Source organism: Microcebus murinus, chromosome X (genome assembly GCF_040939455.1).
Source record: "Microcebus murinus isolate Inina chromosome X, M.murinus_Inina_mat1.0, whole genome shotgun sequence".
Lineage (NCBI taxonomy): Eukaryota > Metazoa > Chordata > Mammalia > Primates > Cheirogaleidae > Microcebus > Microcebus murinus.
In genome coordinates this window covers 30,785,663-30,809,988 of record NC_134136.1, presented here as the reverse complement: position 1 = coordinate 30,809,988, position 24,326 = coordinate 30,785,663, and the positions used below count along the sequence as shown (strand labels likewise).

General features: G+C 37.9%; 1 protein-coding gene across 1 annotated transcript; it reads right to left on the bottom strand.

The window, feature by feature from the left end:
• Positions 1–899: 899 nt before the first annotated feature.
• On the bottom strand, positions 900–3,024 carry TCEAL2 (transcription elongation factor A like 2). Its single transcript, XM_012758783.3, has 3 exons — positions 2,845–3,024; positions 2,238–2,310; positions 900–1,916 (listed from the first exon to the last, which is right to left on the bottom strand). Exon 3 carries the CDS (start codon positions 1,886–1,888, stop codon positions 1,160–1,162), a length of 729 nt encoding a protein of 242 aa, XP_012614237.1. The 5' UTR covers positions 1,889–1,916; positions 2,238–2,310; positions 2,845–3,024; the 3' UTR covers positions 900–1,159.
• Between the last annotated feature and the right edge of the window lie 21,302 nt (positions 3,025–24,326).

The window sequence follows — 24,326 nt, the reverse complement described above, 5'->3', positions numbered from 1 at the left end:
ATCGCAGCTTCCCATATCTGAATCTGGTGGAGAGACAGCTGTATGCAGAAAAACAATTACAAACCAATAACACAGAAGCGATTGTTTTGTTAAAAAATCTGAAATCCCTCAGGGCCTGAAGGATCACTGAGCTTTTACCCTATTGGTTACATATAATTCTAAAGTGAAGAAAAGGGCTTTATCTACACTTCTATAGTTGTTATGGGGTGGGGTGAGTTATTTTGGCTCATTAGTGACTCCAGTGAAATCAACTGGGCTTTGTCACCTTGAGGATGTCAGCATATCAGCAGAAGTGATAGCCTTAGGAGGGTGCAGGACTTATGACAAGGGCATGAGCCCTTATGGTGCCCAGCAGACATGACATTATCCAGGGGAGGATGGCACCCACATTTTACCTTCCTGGTCTTAATCTGGGTACAGATAAGATGTACTCCAGTCCTTCTCCAAGTGTGTGATGAGCTCTTGTTTCTGCTAGTGCAGGGGAGAAGGTAAATGCCAACACACCTCACATACTCTGTACGTCATCTAATCCACTCAGCAGTTCTAGGAAGCAAGGATTACCTCCATTTGACAGATGAAAAGACTGTTCCTTAGAGCAATGGATCTGTAATAACCACAGGTTGATTCCTCCAGATATGAATCCCAGAGGTAATGTGAATTTTACCTATCATTTTAAGTGTCTCCACTATCTTCATAAGCTCACTGAACAGTTCTTCTCATTTCTTTTTATATATTGTTTTTTGACTTTTCAAATATTTTTGTGTGTGAAGATTCACCTGTATTCTCTAGGAAAAATAAATAAACAGATGAGCAGAAAGAAAACAAAGAAATGAAATCATCCACTATCTTACAACTCAGAAAACCACTGTTAACCTTTTCATGAACAAAACTTTTTATTTTGCCTGTATAGATGTACTACATAAATTTATAGGTTTTTTTCCCACAAAACAGACAGATTCTGTAGATGATAGTATAAGCTGCTTTATTTTTTCAAGAATCATAACATCTTTGCAATGCACATGGGTGAAAATCTGCTACTGAAACCTAGAGCAAACACTGCAGTTGGGTCAAAAGGCTACAGGTAAGGGTAACAGGAGGGACACCTAAAGCAAAATATTAGCATAAGGTTAAAGGGCCTGGTATATGCCTGTCAGGGACACTACACATAAGGAATGTCTTCAGTGTCCCTTCGTGGGGCCCTGCAGCCACCCCTGAATTCCCTTGGGCCCCTTGGATAGAAGGGGTCCTGTAAATTTCTTTGCATCCATAAAAATGCCCCTAACTTCTGTTTGCTTTTTCTCCTTTTCTCCTCCACCCTAGCCATATTGTCAAATTCTCTTATCATATCCTCATTGCTGAAATTCATATCATGGATGGCCTCTTTATATTGCTTGAGGTACTGAGCCAGCCCCTTGTTGGTTTTTCTTTTGGCTTTCCTGGGTATATCATCCTCAGCTGGGCGCTTTCCTGCAGCCTTTATTTCACTCTCTTGCTCTTCCTCACTGTCTGGCTCTCCATCGCTCTCTGGCTCCCCTTCCCTCTCTGGCTCTCCCTCCCACCCCAGCTGTCCCTTGCTCTCTGGATTTTCCTCCTTCTCTGGCTTTCTCTCCCTTTCTGGCTTTCTTTCACTCTCTGACTTTCCCTCACTCCCTGACTTTCCCTCACCCTCTGGCTTTCCTTTTTCTTCTGCCTTTCCCTCATCCTCTGGCTTTTCTTTATTCTCTAGTTCCTTATCTTCTGTCTTTCCCTTGTTTTCTGTCTTTCCTTCATTTTCTAAATTCTTATTTTCCAGACGTTCTGGTTTTCCCTCATGCTGTGGCTGTTCCTCATATTCCATCTTTCCTTGGTTCAAAGCCATTCCTTCATTTTCATTGTAGAGTTTTTCCATCGTTGAGATTTCCCCTCTTTTTCCTGTCCTGGGTGGGTAGGAGTAGAGGAAAGAGGAGACATGGGAGACTGAGGGCATGGGGCGGAAAGCAGGTCCGGATAACACTTGCATCTTGCCCCTGCTGATGGCTCCCCTACCCTGGCCCGACCTCCAAGTGTGCCTTCTGCCCGCCCCTTACCCCACCGGTCCTCCCACACACGTGAGCCCACCATTCCCTGGCGGGAATTCCCAGCCACCTTCTCCACACTCCCTCCGCCTGGGCAGTGGGGCCCCAAATCTGCACAAGCTGTGCGCTCCACACTCTCAACCCTTCTGGGTCCCTGTCCCTGCCGCCCACCCCTTCACGGACCTGTGGGGATCCTGGACAGGTTGCTCCTCCTTCTCAGGCCTCGAAGAGTGCTGGCAACGACAGACACGCAGACCTGCAGACAGACAGGAGACAGGGCAGGGGCTGCGCGCTCAGGGGGCTCACAGGTGTCCCTTTCCTGAATCCAGGCCCTTTTCACCCAGCGTTTTCCTCCCCCACCTCCCCCGCACCCCAGCCGCCATTTCTCTCCAGGCCTTGGGCGCCAGACCAGGATGCTTTCCAAACTGCGTTTGGGTCCCTGTGTCCCCCTCTCCTGGAGGCAACCTGCCCCATCACACCCCCTTTTCGTGGAGGTCAGCATGTCTTCATAGGCGCAGAGTGTGAGAGGGGCTGATTTCCAGAATATGTCTGCGTTTCGCCGTCGCACTGCAGGGGCGTCCCCCCCACCCCAATTTCCAGATGTAAAATGGATGGAGAGCTCAGAGGGGGGATGAGAAGGCTAGCTGGGGCCGCTGCGGGGTCCTCCCGCCCCCCTCCTCACCAGTCCCCCAGATCCCTTCCCCGCCCCCTCCCGCTGCTCCTGGATCCTATTGCCAGCCACTCCACCCCCTGCCCCGGGTCCGCCGGCAGCGCCCGCCTTCACACTGACCTGCGGGCACCCGGGACAGGCCTGCGCCTCCTTGGGTTCGCGGAAGCCCGCTGGATGCTCTCCCGCAGCTGGGACAGCTCAGAGAGGTGATTCCACACCGGCGCCGGCGCTGGGACCGGACCACAGGGCGGGCGCGGGGGCTGGTGCCCACGTCTGTGCCTGGTGGGTCACGTGAGCACCGCGTCACCGGAGCTCAGCCCCCACTTCCCAACCCACTTCATCCCCCATCCCTGAGAGACCAGGAAGCTGAGGTTGTGGATGTGGGGGGCTTAGTATGCGGGGGTGGGGGGGTGGGGCTAGGGGGGACATGTCACCGAGAATAAGAGGAGGAGGGGAAGGCTTTCTGATCCCAGGTGATTTACCTAACCCATCGCACAACATCCCTTTCAGATGCCCATTATCACCAGGTGTGACAGCTGATCAGAGAGGGTACCCTACTTTGCCAAGAGCTTTCAGCTCCTGAGCCCCACAGCCCTCTTTCAAAGCTGCTTCTGCCTGACTCCAGCCCAGGTGCTGGTGCCTGCCAGCCAGAGAGTTGAGCTGCCACCTTGAGTGCTGGTGCTCCTGGGATTCTGTCCTGGGCCTCCTCTCTCCTAAGTCCCCATGTTCACTCTCCCTGGGTGATCTCCGTGGCCTCCCTCTAAACACCACTGACTCCCAAATCTACATCTCTAGGATATTTACTCCTCCAAATCTCAGATTAGCCTTGCCAACTGTCTACTGGACATCACTACTCGAATGTCCCTGAGGGACTTCAAAGTCCATGTACCCCAAACTGATTTCACTAACTTCCTTCTCACCATTTCCATTGACCTCTCTCCTCACTTGAAACTTACCCTCCAACATTTGACCTGTTTCCATAGAGAATGTCAGAAAGCTAGAAAAGAAAGCATTAAGACGTTTTTAAATATGGATCTCAGATGCACAGAGGTATCATAAATGTTGGTTCATAACACACCGTTATAGTTGACCCATGCTCGTCCCTCTTCCTTCCCTTTCCTTACCATCTTTTCCTTTCCTTTCCCTTCCCTTCCCTTCTTCCCTTTACTTTTATATTTGTGAAACCACCACCCAACACAAAAACTAAAATATAACCATTCTTGTAGTTTCTACAGTGTAGTGTCATTCATATATTATACATATATATATACATGCACACATATATGTGTGTATATTAATGTATTTGTGTATAAATTTGGGCAACTACTATTTTTATTTTGATTTGCAAAATGCCGTATCTTGATTGCACGAGCATGGATTATGTGAGCAATACAACCAATTCTGATATATTTCTGCTACATAGCTTTCTTAATTCAGTAAAACATCAATCTTCCTACAATACTCTGCTTCACCAAAATGTGTATTGGCATTATGACCCCATAAATAATTTTATCCTCAATGTTGAATTTTTAACTGAATTCTCAAAGCTGAGTGTTTCTTTTTCATAAGTACAAACTTTTATAAAATTATTATTCCATGAATTTGATAAAAATATCAAATCATTGTTGAAAAGAAGCAATTTTCTGTTTTAATCATTTGATAATACTGATTTTAAGCTGTCATCAATAATTGTTTGTTAAGTTCTTTTGCTAACGGAGCCAGCATATTAACTGTCACTCCTATTTGTAAACATGTACACAAAAACTTGGAATTCAAAATTAGTGTAATTAAATTAGAAGAAATGTTATTTTATCTTCATTAGAAGTTCTGTTCACAGAATGAGAAGTCAACAGAACTTCTGCATTTGCATGTACTAAATTGATACATTCTTCTTAAATGAATTACTATCTTCTGAAGTAGGTATTAATCCTTCTTTAGCAGGTTTGTAGATTTGGGGTTTCATGAAGTCAGTATTATTATTACAGTCCCCTTGATGCATAGTATGTGTCAACAAACATGTTTTTGCAAGTTAAATGTTTATCATCAACTTTCTTAGAAAAGTAGAAGTTATTTAATTTACCATTCAATGTGCACTTTTGTTATTACAAAGTTAAAAGAATCATTCCCAGCAATAAAATAAATATAGATGTAGATTTACAATGTAAAACCATTAAGTGATACAATAAGAAATATGTATTTGATCTTTGTACCCAGTACTTGATACAGAGCTTCTAAAATCCTTGGAATTTCCTGAGCAATAATGAGGTGACTCTTAGTGGTCACCTAGATAGCTTCAGGATGGGAGCTAGTTTCCAGAAGAACCAACCATGTGATAAAAGGGTTAGAATTTTCAATCCCAGTGCCAGATCTCCTGGAAGAGAAGAGGAGCTGGGGAATTTCAATCCCCAATGGCCAGTGATTTAATCATTCATGCTTACATAATGGAACCTCCATAAAATCCCCCAAAGCTTCTGAGTTTGTGAGTGCATCAACTTGTTGGGAGGATAGTATGAATACAATGCTAACTCTAGGCAGCTAGTGATAGAATTGTGTTAAATATTGCACAACTCGGTGTTTGGAGAATTGAAGAATTGGTTGTTGATATTGAAGAAAATACCCTATATATTGTAGCAAGAATGTTCGTGCTGGACAGCTAAGCCTATATTTCCTACACATATTTCACTTAAACTATAATTTCTCCTGTTTGCCTCTGACATTGCTGTCTGGGGGTCTGGTACTTTCCTGCATTTTGGATGTCCATTGCATGGGACATGGCCCAACTAGCTAATCACAACTGGCAGAGGTAGTAGCATCAAGTACTTTTCCCACCGCTGCCCATGAGAAAAAAGTTGTCTAGCTGTTCCCAAATTATCTACTTCATTTTAGCAATGAGTACCCTGTATGTTGTCCTTGAAAGGGATCTGTTAATCATGGTGAATTAAGAAAGGGCCAGAAGAAAAAAGACTGGATATAATTAGCCATGTTATATAGGTGTCACCAAGTGTTAAAGTGGGAACTACCCACTGCAAATGCATCTAGCACACTACTGAACAAAACCATGGCAAAAATGGAAGTAAAATGTGAAGGTCTGTGGTAGGCTGAATAATGGTCCTCAAAGATATGCAAGTCCTAATCCCTGCAACCTGTGAATCTTATTTTACCTTATATGGCAAAATGGGACTTCGCAAATGTCATTAAATTAAGGGTTTTGAGATGGTGAGATTATCATGGATTATCCAGGTAGGTGCTAAATTAAATAGTAAGTATCCTTATAAAAGGAAGGCAGAGCAAGTTGCTACTCTGCTGGTTTTGAAGATGAAAGAGAGGTCCTTTAGCCAAGGAATGTAGCACTAGACACTGGAAAAGGTAAGAAAATGGATTTTCCCCTAGAGCTTCCAGAGGGAGCAAGATCCTGCCAACACCTTGATTTTAGCCCAGTAAAATTGATTTTGGACTTTTGGCTTTCATAACTGTAAGATAATTAATGTGTATTATTTTAAACCACCAAGTTTGTGGTTGTCACAGTAGTACTAGGAAACTAATGTAGGGTCTACTAAACACATTCTGGCTTACTCTAACATAAATATTAGTAACAGTAGTACACTGCTTACAAATGAATAATTTTGGAAAACGTTAAACTAGATGGGTTGCTAGGCCAATAGGCAATAATTAGGACTGCTAAGGGAAAATCAGGAGGTATTTTTATCCTAGAGGTAATTCATGTAAGGTCACTAGCACAGTGACTAGAAAATAGCAAAGGTTCAATTGGGTGAGTTTTCCTAGTTTCCTGGACAAGAAGACTATGCCTCTTCTAAAAAAAATTTTTTTAGATAATTGTAGATTTCCATGTAATTTTAAGAAATAATAGAGATCTCTCTTATCCCTTTACCTGTTTTCCTCCAATGATAACATCTTATATAACTACAGTACAGTATCAAAACAGAAAATTAACATTGATACAATCCACCAATCTTATTTGGATTTCACCATTTTGCATGCACTCATTTGTGTGTGTGTGTTTATTAGTTACATGCAATTTTATCACATGTACTTTCCCAGGTGGGATTTCATTAACCCCTACCTAGATATGAGAGGTGTTATTCAAAAGTTGGTCAGCATAGGTGACCCAAGGTCTACAATGTGCTTGCCCCCGGTATTCTATTGCAAAGTCTTTCTGCAAAGCCTCTTCTTTCTGGGTCAATTGTACACATTATTCCTGAGAAATTAACATCAAATATACAAACTGGGATGAGAAAGTATATGAAATAAAATGAAATGGGGTGATAGTTTTCTTTTTTGAACTCTATGAAACTATTTCAGTGATTTTTTTCTTTTTTCCTAAATTATCTGAGAAATTACATTAGCACAGAAAAATGATAAAGTTAATACATAATGGGAACTTGCACATTTCCCTTTCATTAAACACTTCCACGTAACACTCTAACTCTTAGGGTCAAGTGTTCTTAACCTATGTATGATGTTCTCCTTTACAATTCATGCGTTAATGGATAATTACTAATATTTTTCTTTCTCCAAGTGGACATTTCCAGTAAATATAAGCATCTAGATCTGAAAAGAATGATCTGGAATATAGATTTTGGTTAAAGTGTCTGGCAAATAATGTACATCCAATAAATATTTGTTGAAATAATTAATCTATGTATCAGTGAAAGTTATAAGCCTTAACACATTAACAGACCCTATATAAAATAGCAAAAAGAAGCCCAAATTTGTAAATAGTGTATAGGAGAAGAAATGTAGATGGTAAATAAAGACAAAAAATAAGATCTAACTCATTAATAATTTAATGAATGTAAATAAAAGCATCTAAATAGCCTTTTATCACCTATCATATGTGACAAAAATTAAGTGTGGTTATAGCCCAATAACATGGCCAAAAAATTAACAGAAAAATTTAAAAATTGCCTCTGTGTGTGGGGAGAGAGAGAGAGAAAGAGAGAGGGAAACAACTTCAATATGAATCAAGGACATGGAAATACACCTATCAGTTAGAAATAAATTTAAATATGATTTCAAGTGCAGTGAAGAAATGAGAATTCTCATATACTTTTTGAAGAAGTTTAAATTATTGAGATCAAGTCCTAGAGAATATATATTTAAACATGTTATGTAGGGAAATTTTCTCATATGTGCAAATTTAAGATGGTAAGAGGACATTCACTACAATATTGTGTGAAATAGAAAACAAGAAATAAAACAAGAAGCAACCCAAAACTTCAGCAATACAAAAAAATATGCAATAAAAATTAACAAAGGCATTTCTGCTTCTCTGAGAAAATGCATTATCCAGCCCCATCAGGCCAGGATTTCAGTCATCTGCTACCTCCTAGACAGACAAAACTTCAATAGTTACTAGTATTTCTTTGACACACAATTTTCCACTCTTCCATTCACTAATACTATTTCACTAGAGATGCCTCATTAACCCCAAAGTGGAAATAAATAAGAAATAAAAAGAGTACATGAAAAAATTCAAGGGACAAATCTGAGATGAGATAGCTTCTTCACATTAACTTTTAAACTTGCTCAAGTTTCAAGGAATCAAAAATTTTAAAAAATTCTTCCTTGAGCCCCTTATCCTCAATCAGCCCTGGTCATTCTCTCTCTCTCTCTCTCTCTCTCTCTCTCTCTCTCTCTCTCTCTCTCTCTCTTTCTCTCTCTCTCTGTGTCTCTCCCTCTCTCTCTCTCTGCCTTCAAACTCAAGTTCCAATAGAGTTATTTACATTCCCTGTTAATACTCTCCACTTCACTTCCCACTGCTCCTTATCCCACTGTACTATGGCTTCTGTCCCCAGTGAATGTGATTTCAACAAGGTCATACTCCATCTTTTTGTTGCCAGGTTTAGCTATTTTGTATAAATATATCAACACATGCTGAGTATCACTTTTAATAACCTTCTAAAATACGCACACTTGTGTAGACTACTTCTTTCACTGAACAACAAATCTTTGTTAGTTTCCCAGGCTCTGGAGCATGATGTACTGGAAACAAAGCTGTTCCATTCCCTAACTGTGCAGCCTCAGGCAAATTCCTTATTCTCTCTGTCCCTCAGTTTTTCACCTATAAAATGGGAATTAGCCATACAGTATCTATCTTATAAGGGTGCCGTGAGCACTGGATGACTCAATACATAAAAAGCACTTGGCACATAATACATTTCAGTCATTTAAATCTGTTTTCTAATATCTTTATTAAGCATTACTATATATATTATTCCTGTGGTATAGACTGATGTTTATTCACAGCCAATGACTTTTTTCTTTGTCTCAGCTTTACTGAAGGTATAATTGACAAATAATATTGTATATATCTAAAGTGTACAACATATTGACTTAACATGTATACATTGTGAAATGATTACCACAATTAAGCTAATTAACATATCCATCACCTCACATCATACCTTCTTTGTGATAAGAGTATTTAAGATCTACTCTCTTAGTAAATTTCAAGTATATAATACAGTATTATTAACTATAGTCACCATGCTGTAAATTAGGTATCCAGAACTTATTCATTTTATAACTGCACATTTGTACTTTTTGACTAACATTACCATATTTTCCCCATTTCTATCCCTGGTGCCCCACCCATTTGTTCTCTGTTTTATGAGTTCAACTTTTTTAAATTCCACATGTAAGTACAATCATGTAGTATTTGTCATTGTGTGATAGCTTATTTCACTTAGCATAATGTTTCCCAAGTTCATCCATGTTGTTGCAATGGCAAAATTTCCTTCTTTTTAAAGGCTGAATAATATTCCATTGTGTACATGTACCATATTTTCTTTATACATTCATCTGCCAGTGGACACATAAATTGTTCATGTCTTGGCTATTGTGAATAATACTGCAATGAACATGGAGTATAGATATCTATTTAAGATATTAATTTTGTTACCTTTGGATATGTACTCAAAGAAGGAAATGCTGGATCATATGTTAATTCTATTTTTAATTTTTTAAAGGACCTCCATACTATTTTCCATAATGACTGTACTAATTTACATTTCCACCAACAGTGTGCAAGAATTACTTTTTCTCCACATCCTCATCAGCACTTCTTTCATCTTTTTGATAATAGCCACCCTAACAGGTGTGAGATGATGTCTCATTGTGGTTTAGATTTGCATTTCCCTGATGATTAGTCATGTTGAGCACCTTTTCATGAACTTGTTGGCCACCTGCATATCTTCTTTGAAAAATGTCTATTCAGGTCCTTTGTCCATTTTTAAATCAAATTATTTGGATTCTTTGCTGTCGAGTTGTATATGTTCCTTATATGTTTTAGACATTAATCCCTTATTAGATATGTGGTTTGCAAATATTTTCTCTCATTCTATAAGTTGTCTTTTCATTTTGTTGTTTCCTTTGCTGTGCAGAGCTTTTTAGTTTGATGTAATCCCATTTGCTTATTTTTGTTTTTGTTGCTGATGCCTTTAGGGTCATATCCAGAAAATCATTGCCAAGATTAATGCCAAGGTTTTCTCCCTGTGTTTTCTTCTAGGAGTTTCATGATTTGGGGTTTACGTTTGAGTCTTTACTTCACTTGCTGATTTTTGTAAGCAGTGTAAAATATATGTCCGGTTTCACTTTTTTTTTTTTTTTTTTTTTTGCTTGTGGATATCTAATTTTCCCAACACTGTTTATTGAAGAGATTATCCTTTCCACATTGAGCGTTCTTGGTGCCTTTGGCCATGTATGTGTGGGTTAGTTTGTAGGCTGTCTATTTTATATCATTGGTCTGTGTGTCTGTTTCTTATGCCAGTACCATACTGTTTTCATTACTTTAGCTTTGTAATGTAGTTTGAAATCAGGAAGTGTGATGCCTCCAGTTTTGTTCTTTTTGCTCAGAATTTCTTTGGTTATTTGAGGTTTTTGTTGTTCCATATAAATTTTAGGATTTTTTTTTTCCGTGAAGAATGACATTGGAATTTTGAACAGAGATTGACAGTGAATCTATAGATCACTCTGAATTATATAGACATATTTCCTATAATAATTCTTCCAAGCCAAGAAATGGAATATCTTTCCATTTATTTCCATCTTCTTCAATTCTTTCATCAGTGGCTTATAGTTATCAATGTACAGATCTTTTACCTCCTTGGTTAATTTTTTCCTATGTATTTTTATGCTATTATAAATTAGATTGTTTTCTTGATTTCTCTTCCAGGTAGTTTGTTGTTTTGTATAGAAACACAACTGATTATGCATATTTGTAACAGATTTTTTGGTGGTGTCTTTAGGGCTTTCTATATATAAGATCATGTCACCTGCAAACAGAAAAAAATTTGAGTTCCTCCTTTCTGGAGGATGACTTTTATATCTTTTTTTCCTAATTGTTCTGGCTAGGACTGCAGGTACTATGTTGAATAGAAGTGGTAAGCATAGACATCTTTATCTTTTTTTTGATCTCAGAGGAAAATCTTTCAGCTTTTTACCATTGAGCATGATGTTAGCCATGGACTTGTCATATGTGGCCTTTACTATGTTGAGGTACATTCCTTCTATAGCTAATTTGTTCAAAGTTTTTATCATGAATGGATGTTGAATTTTGTTAAATGATTTTCTGCATCTATTGAAATGATTATATGGTTTTGTTCTTCATTCTGTTAATGTGGTGTGTCACATTTATTGACTGACATATGTTGAACCATCTGTGCATCCCTGGGATGAATCTCACTTGATCATGGCGTATGGTCCTTTTAATGTGCTATAGTATGGTTTGTTAGTATTTTGTTGAGAATTTTTGCATCTGTATTCATTAGGGATATTACATAGCCAATGACTTTGAGGGATGTTATTAGTGGACAAGTAGGTTATAAAATTAAATGTAAGATGTGATCTTATGTTTATACATATATATAAATGTATGCATATATATTTAAATATATAAATATCTTCATAAGAAAACTATTGGAATAAAATAATGCAGATGAAAACAATAGCAGATATTATAGGTTGAATTGTGTTTCTCAAAAAATATATGTTAAAGTATTAGCCACAACTATCTGAGAACATGACCTTAATTAGAAATAAGGTATTTATAGAGGTAATCAAGTTTAAATGTGGTTATTAGATTGGGCCCTAATTCAAAATGAGTGGTGGCCTTATAAAAAGAGATTTAAACAAAGTCACACGCACAAGGAAGGTAATATGAAGAGAGGGAGAATTTCATCTGAGGTTGTGGAAAAGTGGAATGATGCATCTGTAAACCAGTGGATACCACAGATTGCCTTCAAGTTATAAAAACTTGGAAGAAGCTAGGAAGGAGTCCCCTACAGGTTTGAAAAGGAGCATGGCCCTATTGATATCTTGACTTCAGACTTCTAGCCTCTAGAACTGTGAGACATAAATTTCTGTTTTTTAAGCCACCCAGTTTGTGGTAATATATACTATGGCAGCCTTAGTTAACTAATATACTAGGGCTTATCTTTATATGGAATGTTTTGGGGTAATACTATTTTATTTCCTTTCTATGTTATATGTTTGTACCTATGATAAACATTGATGGTCTTGTAATAATACAAAATGATAAATGGCAGTGAAATATAAATATTCTCACTCCTGCCAACAGGAAAGTCATTCAGCTTTAACATAGGTAACAACTCTGAAGCACAGGAAGGGAGATAAGAGGGGGGAAACTTCCACAGTGTAATAAGATACATTTCTTCAAAATTCCAAACCATTCAATATCATCAATATTTTATATTTCTGCCTAGTTAGCTGGGAAAAAGCATGGTACCTCAGTTTGTTTTATTTTGCTTTGCCTTTAATAACATTAAAATAGAAGCTATTATTATATGAGAGACAATGGCATATCCTGGTTAGATGTAGGGGCTCTGGAGCCACACAGTATGTCTTACTCTGACTGCTTGCTAGCTATGTCATCACTGTGCTTTAGTTCCCTTATTTATAAAGTCAGGCAACAATAGAACCTCCATATAGGTTGTGATGAGGATTAAATTAGTAAGTACAGGGTTGGCACTCACAACCCTGTTGGGTACAGAGGATGCCAGAAATAAATATTAATCTTTTTATCATTATTTTTATACCTGAATTGACCATTAGTATTTCTAATGTCATTTTAATTATGTGGATTTGTACTGATTGGCATAGATTGGCCTTCATAATATGTCTGTCTAAATAAATGACTTCACAAAACTGTAAGTAGGATATCATCTCATTGCTACTTTTAAATATAGATGGTTATATTTGCATACTGGAATTCCTAAAAAACAATATATTTATTCAACTGTTAACAGTGTTTATCCATGATCCAAGAGTAATTAAGGGTTTCAATTCTTGGTTTTGGAAGAGAAAAAAAAGTAAGAAATAAAAATAACTATCCCTTCCCCTAAGAAAGTGGCTCAGCTTCCAAATGGGGAACATCCCTAAGCCAAAGGAATTAAGTATAGGGTAGTCCTAGCACTAAACTTATGTACGAGTATACCCACATGACAGTCCCAGTTGGGCAGCTTCAGGAAACTTACTGATGCCTAGGGGAAGGGCAGGCTGGTCCCTCAAATGAACCTTACACTCAGCAGTCTGATGACGTTTCCATTGCCTAGGATTTTAGTGAAGGTCATGAGATGAAAGTAGTTTCACAGTATGCTTCTCTCTGTACTCTCTCAAATGAATCCCCTTGAATCTGCAGTAGGCTACTCTGTTTACCCATCTAGGTAGCAGTGACTTCCACAGGGGAAGGAAAAAGGGACAAGCTGCATGAAATCGTCCAGGACTCAGCACCACAGCTTCCAGAGGGGGAGAATCCTGACACAGGGGTACTCAGGGGAAAAGTTGAGTGAGTCAGGGTCATTCAATTGAGGGCCAGAGGAAAAAGCAACACATGTGAATTAAAACAATTGCGAAGTACCTTCCTTTTTTTTTTTTCATTGATAATTCTCTGTTTTATTTCCTCCATGTTAGCATCTTAAAAATGGTACAATTTATTTTGCTATTTCTATAAGATCAAATTAGTAATTTAGCTTAATTATGAAAATTAAGAGTTAGGTTCTATGAAAGGAAAAGAGGTTCTCAAATACTCCTAAGATGGCTATTGACCTATTATTTGATATCGTTGATATAAGCATATTTTCATGATAAGTTGATGTGTCTTGCTTTTTTTTTTATTTTGGCATATTATGGGGGTACAGATTTTAAGATTTCAATAAATGCCCTTTCCCCCCTACCCCCACAAGTCTGATTCTCCAGCATGACCATCCCTCAGATGGTGCACATGTCACTCATTATGTATGTATATACCCGTCCCTTCCTGATGCAATTAAAAATATTAAAAGGAAAGGAAAACATACACATGCCCAGCGTTTGCAATACAAAATCATATCAAGTTCCAAATGATGCATCTCTAAACGAACCAAGAATTTGGCCTGGACACATGGAAACTAACTCACAGAAATCGTTGTCTTTTTTGATCAGCATGGTCCAGATGAGGTTCCAGGTGTACACATGTAGATGAGTAATAGGGTGAATAAACGACAGAAAATTAGGCCCAGGCAAATGGAAAAATGTTTCATATTCAAGATTGACTGAGACATTGTTTTGGGATAGCTGGCACCAGGGCAACTATAAGACTTTGAACATATCAGCAGGAAAAAAGTGTTTAAAATAGTATGTGTAGATTAGTTCCAATTTAATAATGAGTACATGTGGTGTTTGTTTTTCCATTCTTGTGATACTTTGCTTAGTAATTTAGCAACACCCATGTGCACATATGGTAGTAAAACTCAGTGGAAACCAAGTAGGTGGGGGAGTAGGGGACAGGCAAATTTATACCTAATGGGTACAATGCATGCTACCTTGGTGATGGGCACATGTATAACTTTGACTCAAACTGTACAAAAAAAACCCGTATAATCAAAATGTTTGTACCCTCATAATATTCTGAAATAAAAACTAAAATAAAATAATAAAAAATAGTATGTTCAGATTCTGTTAGTGCTACCTACACCATATAAACTGAGAAAATGAGTGTGTCCAATTTAGAAGCTCTAAAAGAGTATACACATTGCAAGGATAACATATATGCAGGTCACACTGTTGAGACGTTCATGTATATTTGCTCTCCATGTACATTTTCTTTCCTGCTGTGTTTGTCTCTTGGACAAAAAAAAGTAATCCTGCCAGCTCCCTAATTAAAAATATATATTATTATCTGGCATTTCCTCCTATCACTTTGTCTTAGCATGCATATAACAATATATATGTATACATGTTTTGCAAAATTGAGAACATATTATATGCAATTTTGGCCCTGGGTAGGCCTAGGCTAATGTGTGTGTTTGTCATAGTTTTTAACAAAAAAGTTTAGAAAGTAAAATACATATATATATATAAATTTTTAAATTATAAAAGAACTTACAAAATAAGCCTATAAAGAAAAAAATATTTTTGTACAACTGTGCCATGTGTTTGTGTTTTAAGCTAAGTGATATTTCAAAAGAACCAAAAACATGAAAAATTAAAAGCTCATGAAGTAAAAAACTTACAATAAGCTAAGTTTAATTTATTACTGAATAAAGAAAAACTTGTTATAAATTTAGTGTATCCTAAGTGTACAATGTCTATAAAGTCTACAGTTGTGTACAGTAAGGGTTTAGGCCTTCACATTCACTCATCACTCACTCACTGACTTACCCAGAGCAACTTGCTGTCCTATAATCTCCATTCTTGGTAAATGCCCTATACAGGTGTATGGTGTTTTATCTTTTATACTATAGTTTTACTGTACCTTTTCTATGTTTAGATATGTTTAGATACACAAGTACTTATCATTGCCTACAGTATTCAGTGCAGTAACATGCTGTAGAGGTTTATAGTCTAGGAGTAATAGGTTATACCATATAGCTTAGGTGTGCAGTAAGCTACACCATATAGATTTGTGTAAGTACACACTATGATGTTTGAACAATGACAAAATCACCAAACAACGCATTTTTCAAAACATAGTCCTGTCATTAAGTGACACATGACTGTAGCAAATGTGTATACACACACATACACACACACATTTTTGGTACCAATAGTGTTTCTTGAAGAACAGAATTTTAAGGATGAGTTTTCTGAATTGGTTTTGGGTTTTCTGGAATTGATTCTTTAATCTTATTAAATTTAGAGATGCTCATGACTCTATTTCTAGTTGTAAAGAGAGCACTGATAGACCATGACATGATCTGGAAATAGAAATAGGCAAAATACCTTTATTGGATACTGTAAGTCAACCACTTATAAGAAGCAAGAAGATGGGTGACCCTGTATATGACACTTTTGAATATTTTTTGAAAACTAAGGAATATAATGACATTTCTTGTTTGCTCCTAATATCTCTGGACAAAGTGGTAAAAGGAAAAAATGACCTCGGGGATAAGGATTCCCGGTTCAAGCACTACATAAATGACTGTGTTCACTGGAGAGTAGCTTTACCTTCTGCAGCCTCAGGACTGTGATTGCTGAAAATCAAATGCAGAATCCCAACCTACAATTGGCTGAATTACAACACAAGTTGAACTCAGCCTCACAGGGTGTCTACTGTTAAAGTGGGGCCAATGATTAGAAAAACAAGTGTGATCCAATAAGTTGGAATGAGGACATGCAGGAAGATCTCAATGAAACTGGAGATTTTGAGCTAAATCCTGATGAGTCTTCTTTGGCAGTGGAAGACATCGTCCTATCCTCAGTGGAAGTGGCCTCCCCACCTCAAATGGGAGTGATCTTTCCATCCACCATCTGAGGAGACTGTAATCCCCTCACCATCTGAAGAAATTGTAATGGCCTCCCCTGAGACAATTGCCATGGAAGACAATGCTGAGTCTTCTCAGGACTGATTCCCACCACCCCTCTTTGCATCTAAACCTATAATTAGACTCAAGTTTCAGCAGGCCCCCAAAGATGAGGTACAAAGTATGGTCCATGTGGAGATGTGCTATACTCCAAAAGAACAATTTGAGTTTTCTAATTTATACAGACAGAAATCTGGGAAATACATGTGGGAATGGATATTGAGGGCACGAGATTATGGTAAAAGGGACATAAATTTGGATCAGGCTGAATTTATGGACATGAGCTTACTAAACAGATTCTACATTTAATGTAGCAGCTTGGGGAGTTAGGGAGAACTCTAACAGTTCATTTGTTTGGTTGGCTGAAACATGTACCAAAAGATAACCCTCAGTAAACACATTAGAAATGCTGGACCTGCCTTGGTTTAATGTAGAGGAAGGGACTCAAAGGTTCCAGGGGTCCTCAAACTTTTTAAACAGGGGCCAGTTCACTGTCTCTCAGACCGTTGAAGGGCTGTTGGAGAGTGCCCGGCACACATTCCACACATGCGCACTGTGGGCCCAGGACGAGTCGGCTGCTAAGCAGAACAGGCAGCAGAGGCAAAAACACCTGGGAGGCCGGCTGCATGTGGCCCATGGGCCGTAGTTTGAGGACCCCTGTGGGCAGAATGGGATGTTAGAGTAGATTTGTCATTTAAGACCTACTCACCCACACTGGAAAGGTTCAGAAGACACAACTTTCACTACTATTGTAAGAAATAAATTTGTGAGGGGAGTCTGAACATCCTTGAAGAGCTCTATGATCACTCTGCTAGTAGGCCAGACCTACCAGTGGGAACTGCAATCACTGAATTGAGAAACTTAAATGCAATGGGAGTAATTGGATCCAGGGGTAGTAGAGGCCAAGTGACAGCACTGAAGTACAAAAGGCAAAGTAGGTATGGTTACCATGATAGACAGCAGAGCCAATGCAGCAATCAGAGTAATTTCACTTTGTGCACAACTATGGCATTGCTTAGTTGATCTTGGTATTCCTAGAAGTGAAATAGAGAGGAAGTCTACTAAATTCTTACTTCATCTATATAAGCACAAGACTTCTGTGCCAAGTGAACAAAAGTCTAATATAAATACATAAAAACATTCAGTCACAATTCCTAAATCAATTCCCAAACTTGAGCCAGTTTGCAGACCTAGAACTTCTTCAATGAAGGGGTGGCTGTGTTCCCTTGAAGAAAGACCCTGGGGTACAGCCAAATATTTATACTATTAATATATCTCCAATCCTTTCTCAAAGGGACCTCAGCCTTTTACTAGGATAACTGTATTAATACATTGGGGAATAGAAAACAATCGGACCTTTTGGGGACTACAAGACACTCACTCTAAACTGACACTAATACCAAAAGACCCAAAATATTACTAGGGCTTATGGAGGTCAGATGATCAATGGAGTTTTAGCTCAGGTCTATCTCACAGTGGGTTCAGTATATCCTTGAACTAATCTTGTGCTAATTTCCCCAGTTTTTGCATGCATAATTGAAATAGATATACTCAACAGCGGGCAAAATCTCAACATTGGTTTCCTGATCCATGGTGTAAAGGCTATAATAGTACAAAGGGCCAAGTGGAAGACACTAGGACTGGCTTTACCTCAGAAAATTACAAACTAAAAGTAAAACCGCATTCCTGAAGGGATCACAAAGATTAGTGCCACCATCAAGGACTTGAAAGATGGGAGGATGGTGATTTCCAAAAGACTCCCTTTCAACTAGCCTATTTGGCCTGTGGAGAAGACAAATCTATCTTGAAGAATGATAGTGAGTTATCATAAGCTTAATCAGATGGTGCCTCTAATAGCAGTTGCTGTGCTAGATGTGTTTTTATTGCTTGAGTAAATTATTACCTACGTTGTAGCTATTGATCTCTCAAATGCATTTTTCTCAATACTTATTAATAAAGACTTCCAGAGCCATTTGCTTGCAGTTAGCAAGGCCAGCAATACACCATTACTGTCCTACCTCAGAGTTATATCAACTCTCCAACCCTATAATAATTTAGTTAATAGGGATCTTGATCATCTTTCCCTTCCAAAAGATGTCAAACTGGTTCATTACATCGATGGCATTATGATGATAGGACCTAGGGAGTAAGAAGTAGCAACTACTCTAGACTTATTATATTAGTAAGACATTTGCATATCAAAGGGTAGGAAATAAATCTGATAAAAATTCAGGGACCTTCTACCTTAGGGAAATTTCCGGGAGCCCTGAAGTGTGGAGTATGTTGAAATATCCCTTCTGAAGTGAAAGGTAAGTTGTTGCATCTGGCTCTTCCTATAACCAAAAAAGAGGCACAGGACCTAGGGCGCTTCTTTGGGTTTTGGAGGAAAGATATTCCTCATTTGGGTATGTTACTCCAGGTCATTTACCAACTGACCCAAAAAGCTGCAGATTTTGAGTGAGCTAGAACAAGAAAAGGCTCTGCAATAAAGAGGTCCAGGATGCTGTGCAAGTTGCTCTTCCATTTGGGCCATATGATCCATCAGATCCAATAGTGCTTGAGGTGTCAATGGCAGATAAGGATGCTGTTTGGACCCCTTGGCAGTCTGCTATAGAAGAATTACAGAATTACAACATAGGCCCCTAAGATTTTAGAGCAAAGTCCTTCCATCCTCTGCAGATAATTACTCTCCTTTTGAGAAACAGCTCTTGGCCTGCTATTGGGCCTTAGTAGAGACTAAATGTTTAATCATGAGCCACCAAGTTACCATGCATCCTGAGCTACTTATCATAAACTGCATGTAATCTAACCCATCTAGCCATAAAGTTGAGTGTACACAACAATACTTCATCATCAAATGGAAATTGTATATATAAGATTGGTCTCAAGCAGGCCCTGAAGGTAGAAGTAAGTTACATGGAGAGGTGGCCCAAATGCTCTTGATTCCTACTCTTGCTACACTGCCTTCTCTCTCTGAGCTTTAACTTATGGCCTCATGGGGAATTCCCTGGATCAGTTTATGGAGTTAAAGAAGACTTGGGCCTGGTTTACAGGTAGTTCTAAATAATATGGAGGCACCACTTGAAAGTGGAGAGCTGAAGTACTACAGCTGCTTTCTGAGACGTTCCTGAAAAATGATGGTGAGGAGACATCCTCCCAGGGGGCAGAACTTCAAGCAGTGCACCTAGTTACTCATTTTGCTTGAAAGGAAAAATGGCCAGATGTGTGATTGCACCAATTTGTGGGCCAGTGGTTTGGCTAGATGGTCAGGGACTTGGAGGAAATATAATTGGAAAACCAGTGACAAAGAAATTGAGAAAAAGAGGTATGTGAATAGACTTCTTTGAATTGACAAAAGATGTAAAGATATTTGTGTTTCATGTGAATGTTAACTGAAGGGTGACTTCGACATGGGAGCATCTTTTTCATATTTTTTCCAGCTTTATGGAGGTATAATTGGCAAAAATTTGTATAAACTCAAGGTGCACTCAATAGAGGAGCATTTTAATAATCAAATCTATAGGATGACTTGCTCTGTTTCCCTAGCCACCCCTGTCATTGCCCAATGGGTTCAAAAACAAGAAGGTAATGAGTGTCAGGGATAGAGATTAGGCATTGTTCCAGCAGCATGTGCTTCTACTTGCCAAAGTCAACCTGGCTATGGCCACTGCTGAGTTCCCAATCCACCAGAAGCAGAGTCCAATACTGAGTCCCTGATATGACACCATTCCCGAGGGTGATCAGCCAGCTACCTAGTAACAGCTTGATTACATTGGACCACTTTCATCATGGAAAGGAAATAAAAATTTTGTTCTTACCAGAGTAGACACTGTGGATACATGCTTGCTTTCCTTGCATGGCATGCTTCTGCAAAAACTACCATCCCTGGACTTAGAGAATGCCTTGTCGAGCATCATGATACTCCACACAAGCTTCCTTTAGATCATAGAACTCACTTCACAGCAAAAGAAGTACAGCAATGGTCATATGCTCATAGAATTAACTGGTCTTGCCATGTTCCTTATCATCCTGAAGCAGCTGGTTTAATAGAATGGTAGAATGCCTTTTGAAGAATCAGTTACAACTAGGTGTCAATATTTTGCAGGGCTGGAGCAAGGTTCTCCAGAAGGCTTTATGTGCTCTGAATCAGTGTCCAGTGTATGGTGCTGTTTCTCCCAAAGCTAGTATCCATGGATCCAGGAATCAAGGGGTGGAAATGGGAGTGACACAACACACTATTACCCCTACTTATCCATTAGCAAAATTTTTCCTTCCTGTCCCTGTAACCTTATGCTTTTCTCTCATAGAAGTCTTAGTTTCAAAGGGAGGAATACTTTCAGCAGGAGATTACATCAAAATAATTGCATCAAAATGAAATAAAGATTGCACCAAAAATGAAAATTACAGAAAAGTCTCATATATGAATATGGAGGAATATTTTTAAGTAAAATATTGGCAAATACAATCCAAAAGCATATAAAAAGGTAAATCATGACACTGTGGAGCTTATTCTAAGAGTAGAGGTGTTTCAATATCAGGAAATCCTTTACTACAATCTATTGTAATAACAGTCAAGAAGAAAAACATGATTACCTCCACTGATGCAGTAAAACATATTTAAAAGCATCAACACTCATTCATGTTTAAGAAAATCACAATAACCTAAGAGTCAGTGGACACTTTCTTAGCATGAAAATGTTTATACACTACAGCCCAAAAGCCAGCATTCTGCTTAATAGGGGAAATACCAGAGGCTTTCCTGCTAAAGATAAGAACAAGAGAACATGCTAACTAATCTCCTGTAATATTTGATGTTGTGTGGAAGGTAGTATGCAATGCAATTAACAAGGGCAAGCAATTAGAAGCAAAAGGAGAGATAAAATGTCAATGAATTAAATAAAAAAGAAGACAAGTGACAGTCCGAAAAAAATTCCTAAGCCACCCATATGATAAAGGACTGATATCCAAAATACACAAAAATTCCTTAAAACTCAACAATAAGAAAATGAACAACCCAATTTAAAAAATGGACATAATCTGAACAGACACCTTACCAAAGAAGATATGCAGATGACAAATAAATGTACTAAAAGGTATTCAACATCATATGTCATTAAGGAATTGCAACACAGAACATCAGCGAGATAACAAGATATATCTTTTAGAATGTGAAAAATCAAAAACAATGTCAACACTAAATGCTGGAGAGGATGTGGATCAGAACTCTTGTATATTGTTGGTGGGAATGCAAAATGGTAAAGCCACTTTCAAAGACAGTTTGTCAGTTTCTTACAAAGTTAAACATACTCTTACCACATGATCCTTATTATTTACCCAAATGAGTTGAAAACTTATATCCACATAAAAACCTGCATACAAAGATTTATAGCAGCTTTATTCATAATAGCAAAAACTTGGAAGCAATCAAGGTGTCCTTCAATAGGGGAATGGATAAATATATTGTGATATACCCAGACAATGGAATATTATTTGGCAATTAAAAGAAATGAGCTCTCAAGCCATTAAAAGACACAGATGAATTTTAAACGCAATTACTAAGTGAAGAAAATAACATGAAAATACTACATACTGTATGATTCCAACTATATGACATTCTGGAAAAGGCAAAACTGTGGAGACAGTAAAAATATCAGTATTTCCTGGGGGTTTAGTGGAAGAGAGGGATGAATTGATGGCTTACAGATAATTTTTAGGAAAAACTATCTATAAAATAATGATGGACATAACACACATTTGTTAAAAGCCAAAGAGGTAGAACACAAAGAATGAACACTAATGTAAATTCTGAACTTTGGTTGATAATAAGGTATTGATGATTGTAATAAATATACCACCCTTATATGAAATGTTGATTGGTAGAGGAGGCTTTGTGTTGAGGGGAGGGGTTACATGGGAACTCTCTGTAGTTTCTGTTCCATTTTGCTGTGAACCTAAAACTACTCTAAAAAATAAAGTTGTTAATTACAAAAAGAAGTAGCAAATGGTTAAATACATTTTCTGTAATAAAAAGAAATGAGTTGTAAGGATTGTTTTTAAAATAAGAATATCAGAAGGATTTAGTACTTTGTTTGGATATATAATGTCATTTAAAAGTAAATATTAAATAATTAAAAAGCTCTTTCTGACTGCCTTTTTCATTTTTCTTATTTATTTTATCTATGTTCATTGAAATATCTTTCAACAATATTATATTTTTTTCTTTCAACAGGTAAAAATTTTAATTAATACTCAAAAATAAATAACTCTATTATAGTTACCCAGATATTTACCATTTCTGTTACTTTGGCTCAACAATACTGTCATGATGTTTATTTCAAAAACAAGATATTGCCTTCCTTATAATTTTGTAACCTGCTTTTATTTACTACTACTAAATGTCATTCAATGTCAATAAACAGCCATCTAAATCATAGATTTTTGTACCTGCAAGAAAACTAATGCCTGTACAAAATTAAAGTATTAAAATTGGCTAACATTTATTTTGGATCAAGTAACCATATTTAAGTTTAATGACTATATTGTGAGGTGCTTCACCCTCATTTTATAGATGAAGAAAATCAGGGAGAGGGAGATTAGGTGCTTTGCCTAAGCTTGAACACTTAGAAAGTGACACATTGTGGATTTGACCTTAAATCAGCATGGCTCCAAGTCTATGAATGTTTAGAATGATAGAGTTTTAGACATAGAAGTACACAGATAATATCAAGAATCAGCAATGTAGCACTCTGGGAGGCCGAGGTGGGTGGATTGCTCAAGGTCAGGAGTTCGAAACCAGCCTGAGTGAGACCCCCCCCCGTCTCTACTAAAAATAGAAAGAAATTAATTGACCAACTAAAAAAAACATATATATATACAAAAAAAAGTTAGTTAGCCAGGTGTATGGTGGTGCATGCCTGTAGTCCCAGCTACTTGGGAGGCTGAGGCAGTAGGATCGCTTGAGCCCAGGAGATTGAGGTTGCTGTGAGCTGGGCTGATGCCACAGCACTCTAGTCTGGGCAACAGAGTGAGACTGTGTCTCAAAAAAAAAAAAAAAAAGAATCAGCAACGGGGATACACACTGATACATTCTCCCACACACAGATCTATTGTCAAAAATTTTAATAACCCCCTTTTTCTCAATAAAATGGTGTTCTTTACATATATTTCCAAAACAACAAAATCAGGAGTACATTATTTCTTAATCATTTAAATATAATTTCTGTTTTTAAATTTGTATCTTAATATGTTTTCTTATTTATAAAATTTCAAGCAATATAGAAATGTATATTTATAAAATGAAATTACCTTGAGTCTTCCTCCTGCCTGAGGCCCACCCTCTGACCCAAATTTGTCCAGTATCAATAGGTTGTTGCATGTTTTGCAGATGCATTTCTTTGTAGGTAAATTATTACCATGTTTCCCTGAAAATAAGACAAGGTCTTATATTTATTTTTCCTCAAGAAGACACCCTAGGGCTTATTTTCAGAGGATGTGTTATTTTTTTTTAAGTACGGTACAACAATCTACATTTATTCAAATATAGTTAAATCGTCTTCTTCTGGAACATCATCATAACTCTCTAAACCCCAAATTCCATCCTGAATTTCTTCTGACTCTATTTCCTTTAGAACCATTGGCTCCAATCTCTCATGTTGAGCAATAGAGCTCTCATGGGGCAGATGAGAAGGGCTGCTAGTCTTCTTTACTGCTCTGCGATGAAATGCATGGGTTGTGCAGATATGCTGAGTAGCCACGCCCATCACTAGGTCTTATTTTGGGGGT

Bases quoted from the DNA above. Each gene is read 5' to 3' on its own strand.
- TCEAL2 (XM_012758783.3), bottom strand. From the start codon at position 1,888: ATGGAAAAACTCTACAATGAAAATGAAGGAATGGCTTTGAACCAAGGA.